The 5,985-nt window shown below is 49.5% G+C and overlaps 1 protein-coding gene across 1 annotated transcript; it reads left to right on the top strand.

The window, feature by feature from the left end:
- The first annotated feature begins 2,999 nt into the window (after positions 1-2,999).
- Positions 3,000-5,985, top strand: Aqp10 (aquaporin 10). Its single transcript, XM_004629810.1, has 6 exons — positions 3,000-3,164; positions 3,629-3,755; positions 4,513-4,650; positions 4,739-4,857; positions 5,097-5,314; positions 5,787-5,985. Exons 1-6 carry the CDS (start codon positions 3,060-3,062, stop codon positions 5,983-5,985), a joined length of 906 nt encoding a protein of 301 aa, XP_004629867.1. The 5' UTR covers positions 3,000-3,059.

The following is a 5,985-nucleotide window of genomic DNA, read 5'->3' as shown; positions in this document are numbered from 1 at the left end:
TGTGTGTGTGTGTGTGTGTGTGTGTGGCCCGCTCAGCCCAGCAGGGGGCAGGGCTGGCTGGCCTGTGGTGCTGGGGGATTGAACCGTGGTCCCTGTGCTTTGCTAAACTTGTTCTAAGTAGGTGCTTTACACCACTGAGCCATCTCACAGCCCCAGCATATCCATTTCAATTATTTAAAATGTCAGGATACTAGGCAATGACAGCTGGGTGTATGCAAGGTCACAGAAAATACACTGTGAACCAGCCCTGAGCCAGGACTATGATTGCCACCTGGACCCCCAAACTCCAAGACTAGCAAGGGACCATGGTGTTACTTTGCATTGTCAGCTATTAATGAAGAAAAAAAGTCAACTCAGATCTTTTTTCTAAAAACTTTAAAGGGTACTCAATAATGTTTACCAATGCAAATGGCTGTTTCTGGCATTTTTACCTAAGTGTTGGTCATCATTTTCCCAAGCTTCCCAGAACCAAGTTACTGTCACCCAGCAGACACAACACACTATGCAAATCCCATTTAAGAAAATGTTCACTAGGACCTATCCTGACACTGATCATCCTAAATTTGGCTCCCTAGAAAAGACTAAAAGATGAAGACATGCATGAGCAGGACTAGGGAGGACTAGGCAGAGGCAGAGACTTGCAGACACTGAAGATGGCAGCTCCAGAGTTGGAAGGGCCCTCTACAGCTGTCCTAAGTGGAAGCTAAGAGGCCAGGCTTTTGTACCCTTGCATCAACCAGTAACCAGACATGGATCCCAAAGCAGGCACATGACTTGAGTGGCAACTTCCTGTGGCAGAGGGCACTGACCTACTGTGTGGAATCACCGCTGATGTTCCTAGCAGCTGGGAAAGGGGGATCTGGGTGGAGTGACATCTGTTAAGAACTGGTGAAGAAGTATTATTGTACACCAAGGTGCTAGGTCTGTGTTAGAGCCCACAGGGTCACAGAGATCATGGTCCCAGATTTCAGGAACATCATTTAACTGTATATTTAAAGAATGTATATATTACCTGTGTCTGCATGTTGGATCAGAAGCCCTAGGAAGGCAGAGACTATGTTTTGGTCATCACTGTTTCCATTATCTGGAAGATGATGACTCATGGTTGATAGTCTTGTTGGAGACCTGAGATATGAAGAAACAGGATCTGGGTATGTTAGAGGACCATGTGCAGAGGACCATGCACCCACAGAGGGACATGGCTCTGGGGTCCTCATCTGAAGCCATGGCACCAGATACACAGATATAGCATTCTCCAACCAAGGAAGACTGCACAAAAGAAGTACACATTCAATGTGTGGTGTGATAGATGGATAACTGGTGGTCAACTTGTAACACTCAGATGAACTGAACCAGCCTGGTGCTGGGTGTGGGGGTCCCATCTGAGGAGTGTTGCTAGTGGCACAAGGGGCAGAACTGGAGAGGAAGAACTTGAGGAGCTGTTGGTTCTCTTCAAGGATCTTGTCATGCTGGCTTTTCTGATATGAACGAGGCTGTTCTTATAGTCAAGAGCGCTTGGGACCTTGTTACTGAGAATGGTTGCGGTTCACTTTGGGGGAGCACTGGTCCTTACTTTTGAGCATTGCTTCCTGACTCGGCTGTTCTCACTGCTGGAGGGGCTTGGGACTTCACTGTTGCTGAAGATGGCTGTGGTACATATTGGGAGGGCTCTGGTCTTTACTTTGAATGTTGCTTCCTGGTTCCAGTGCTGGCACAGATCCTTCATTCGGCTGGCACAGATTTTCTAGCTTCCACCACTGTCATTTGGGCCTTCCCAGCACAGATCCATGAAACAAGCCTGCACAAGACATTGTTGTGGGCTCTAGGCCTTCAGCTGGACTCGTGGGGGACCCTGTTGTGGGCTCTAAGTCTTCATGCAGGACATTACTGTGGGATCTGGGCACTCAGCTGGATTATATTATTATTATTATTATTATTATTATTATTATTTGTCTTAACTGTCTCATCACATTTCCTACACTCTCTGCATTCTGTATATAACTCTTTGGGTGACTACTATAAATAATCCTATTAAATATGTGTCCTATATTGTTTCACTGCAAGCCCTAACCAAACCACAACCTGTGGCTTTCATTCCAACAGTCTATAGACTTCAGCCCAGTCTCTCTGGATGCCTGTTGAGTTCTTCAGTTATCCAAATCATCTGGGGAAAAGCTTCATGTTCTAGATAAAAGGCATCATGGAATACCAGGTGGGGAGTCAGAAGACATGGATTTGGGCCAGGCATGAGATGGTGATCACTTGTAATCTCAGCACTCTGAAAGCTGAAGCAGGACTGCCCTGTGTTCAAGATCAGCAGCCTAGGCCTCATAGTGAGTTTAAGGCTGGCCTGAACTACACAGCAGGATCCTATCTCAAAAAGAAAAAAGGGCCGGCCTGATAACTTAGTGGACTAAGGCAGAGCCCAGTGTCCGGGGTTGGATCCTTAGCGTGGCACGGTGTGGCGGCCCCGCCCCTGGGGCATGCTGAGACAGCAGCTGAGACTGGGTGTGGTGGTGTGCACCTATAATCCCAGTGCTTGGAAGGCTGACAACAGGAGAATCACTATGAGTCTGATCTATGTAGTGAGACCCTGTAGACCCTGTCCTAAATACAGAAGGAAAATAAAACCACATGGATTTAAATCCACTCATTCACTGTGTGATCTTAGGCAATTCTAGGGCTCAGTCTGCCCAGCTGTAAATGGAAGCAGTAGTGCTACTTTGCACAGTTGTCTTCAGGACCAAGGTAACTAATGTACATGACGCAGGGTACTTCTAGTCCTGTGCAGAGTGGGGATGAAGGACAGAAGGAACACGGACAAACTCCAGGCTCTGCCTGAGCACATAGCCTTCCCACAGACAGGTGCCCCACATTCTGGCCTTCACACGTGAACAGTAAGCTAAGCTCTGCCCCTCACATGTGCACAGCTATTAGCTGCTACTCAGGAGCTAAGATAATTGGTTTTAAAGTCTCTTCCTTATCTTGCACTTAGTAGCCAGTGACTGTGTGCCTAGGCAGATAGCAGCAGCAGTGAATAGCAACAGGGTGTCCCCACCATGGCTTACACCGAGACCCTGGCTGGAATCAGGAACCACCTCCGGATCCGCAACCTCCTGGTCCGACAGTGCCTGGCAGAATTTCTGGGTGTATTTGTGCTCCTGGTAGGCAAGTTGATGGGGTGGGGTGGGGTGGGGGGAAATGGGCCAAAATTTCTGGCTTTTCCTAGTATACTATTTTCTGTTTCCTGGCATCCTACTCTCTTTCAACTCTCAAGGTTTTCTTTTTCCTTCTCCCTTATTTCTCCTTATCTCTCTCCTATTTTTTGATTCCTGCCCATCTTTTCACATTCTCCCTTCTTTCTTCTTCCCTTTTCCCCCTTCTTCTTTTTCTTTTTTTGGCGGTACCAGAGATTGAACTCAGGACCTTGCATTTGCCAGGCAGGCACTTATGCTGCTGAGCTTTATCCCTGGCCCTTTCCTTTTTCCCCCTTCTTGCTCTTTCCTTGTTCTGCCTTTCTCCTTTCCTATTGGCCTCTCAGGTCTATTCACCTCTCCAGCTCTTTCTGTACCTTCTCTCTCTTGCTGGTTTCCTGGGCTCCCTGTTCCTCATCTCCTCTCCCCACCAGCTCCTCACCCAGGGGGCTGTGGCCCAGGCTGTCACCAGTGGAGAAACCAAAGGGAACTTCCTCACCATGTTTCTGGCTGGCTCTTTCTCTGTGACGATAGCCATCTACGTGGCCGGCAATATCTCAGGTGATGAGCATCATGTCTGGGTATAAGAGAGGGTAGGATATGCAGGGGAATGTGGGGATTTGGTGATGGCAAGAAGGCAGCACCATTGGTGACTCATGGACCTTATCTCCTTGAGCTTGACCAGTGCCCTGGACTGAGATATGCCTTTGGTGTCACCTACCCCTTGCCCTTCCTGTATTTCTCCATTCCCCCTCATCACACCCTTGGGTCACGTAGGCAAAAATCTATGACAGGGTACTGAGGTTAAGTACAGGCCTCCTGTGCCTGAAACCTGAAGCTCAGGGCTCATCTCTGCTCTGGGCCCACCTGCTTGGCCCTCAACAGACTGCATCAGCATGTTTGGCTGGAGACTCAAGACAGTGTACTGTGACAGAAAGAGCCACCAGACCTAGGTTCAAATCTGGGCTTTGCTGTACCACTTGTACTCTTGGGGCCCAAATTCCTTCACTAGTGTCATAGAAACCACACTGTGTTAAAAAGTTGTAGGAAGGGGCTGGAGAGATGGCTCAGTGGTCTAAAGCACCTACTTGGAACAAGCTTGGCAAAGCACAGGGACCACGGTTCGATCCCCCAGCACCACATGCCAGCCAGCTGCGTCCCCTGGTGGGCTGAGCTGGCCACACACACACACACACACACACACTAAATTTAAAAAAAAAAATTAAAAAGTTGTAGGAAGGAGCAATAGGGTCACTTGGTGACAGTGTCTGACAGTGACACTAAATGGATGCTGGTTTTCTTTCCTTGATCCCTGAAGGAGCCCACCTGAACCCAGCTTTCTCACTGGCCATGTGCCTCGTGGGACGCTTTCCCTGGACCATGTTCCCCATTTACTGCTTGGTGCAGCTGCTGGCTGCTTTCTGTGCCTCAGGAGCCACCTACATTCTTTACTACGGTAACAGGGGACAGAGGTGGGGCACTGTGTATGGGGAAATGGTTCTGGATGAACAAACTGAGAAACCCTGGATGTCCCTCTCTCAAAGATGCTTTACAGAACTACACAGGCGGGAACCTGACAGTGACTGGCCCCAAGGAGACAGCCTCCATCTTTACTACCTATCCTGCCCCCTATCTTTCCTTGAACAATGGCTTTCTGGATCAGGTAGGAGAAGGAGACCTGAGAAGTCCCAAGTTTTGCTGTGTCCTTTGGGACTGGAGTCCCAATGCAGTGGATTAGGGTGGGGGGAGGGGGCCCCAGCAGGTATTCCACCTTGCTCTCCTGATCGCTTAACTGCCAATGTTGGACAAAGCCAGATGAAAGGAGTGTGAAGCGGCTGAATGAGGGAGGCAGATGGTACCTTCAGCAATTGATGGGACTCCCTCTGCCTCTATCAAACCCAGGTCATTGGCACTGCAATGCTGATTGTGGGGCTCTTAGCCATCCTGGACAGACGCAACAAGGGTGTTCCTGCTGGTCTGGAGCCCGTGGTGGTGGGGCTGCTGATAATGGTCATTGGATTCTCCATGGGTGTCAACTGTGGGTTTCCACTCAACCCTGCCCGGGACCTGGGACCACGACTCTTCACCTACATGGCTGGCTGGGGCCCTGAAGTCTTTAGGTGGGAGACAATTTTTTCTGGTGTGGACCACCTTTCACATCCCTCTGCCAGTGGCTCTTTCCCTGGATCCCCAGTGCTCTCCTGATACAGTTCTCTAGGTGTCTTAGATAGTATTCCTTTGCCAAGCCCCATGTTCTCCTTTTCTTTCATCTCCCCTCCCAGTTGTCACAGACATAGTAAGATTTAGAGATGTACTCTTGGGTGTATATTACTACTTCTTTGGGTATTAGCAACCTCATCAGCAAAATGCTATACTTAAATAATTCCCTAAGGCTAGCTGCTGGGCTGATCATTCCTGCACATTCCTGGAGTCCTTCCCTAAATGCCACACACTGGGGTGAAGATACCCTCTTCTGAGTACCAATCACTACACTCCAGAATCTACCTCAGGGACCTTCCTTGTTGCTGCCCCCAGACTGTGGAGAGAGGAAAGTTAAGGTCCCCCTCATCCCACCCCGTCCTTCTCTTGCAGTGCCGGGAATGGCTGGTGGTGGGTGCCAGTGGTGGCCCCTCTGGTGGGGGCCACCCTTGGCTCTGCCATCTACCAAGGGTTTGTGGCTCTGCACCACCCTGAGGATCCTGGGCTGGTTCACGATCTGGACTCCATTCAGCACAACGCTACAGACTTGGCAAAACATGTCTCACCTCCGATACTGGAGAGCAAGCTATGA

Source organism: Octodon degus, unplaced genomic scaffold (assembly GCF_000260255.1).
Source record: "Octodon degus isolate 3935 unplaced genomic scaffold, OctDeg1.0 scaffold00032, whole genome shotgun sequence".
NCBI classification, from domain to species: domain Eukaryota; kingdom Metazoa; phylum Chordata; class Mammalia; order Rodentia; family Octodontidae; genus Octodon; species Octodon degus.
This window is presented reverse-complemented; position numbering and strand designations above follow the sequence as displayed.

Bases quoted from the DNA above. Each gene is read 5' to 3' on its own strand.
- Aqp10 (XM_004629810.1), top strand. From the start codon at position 3,060: ATGGCTTACACCGAGACCCTGGCTGGAATCAGGAACCACCTCCGGATC. The intron at 3,165-3,628 runs GTAGGCAAGTTG...TCTCCCCACCAG, and splicing joins TGGGTGTATTTGTGCTCCTG to CTCCTCACCCAGGGGGCTGT. The intron at 4,858-5,096 runs GTAGGAGAAGGA...TATCAAACCCAG, and splicing joins ACAATGGCTTTCTGGATCAG to GTCATTGGCACTGCAATGCT.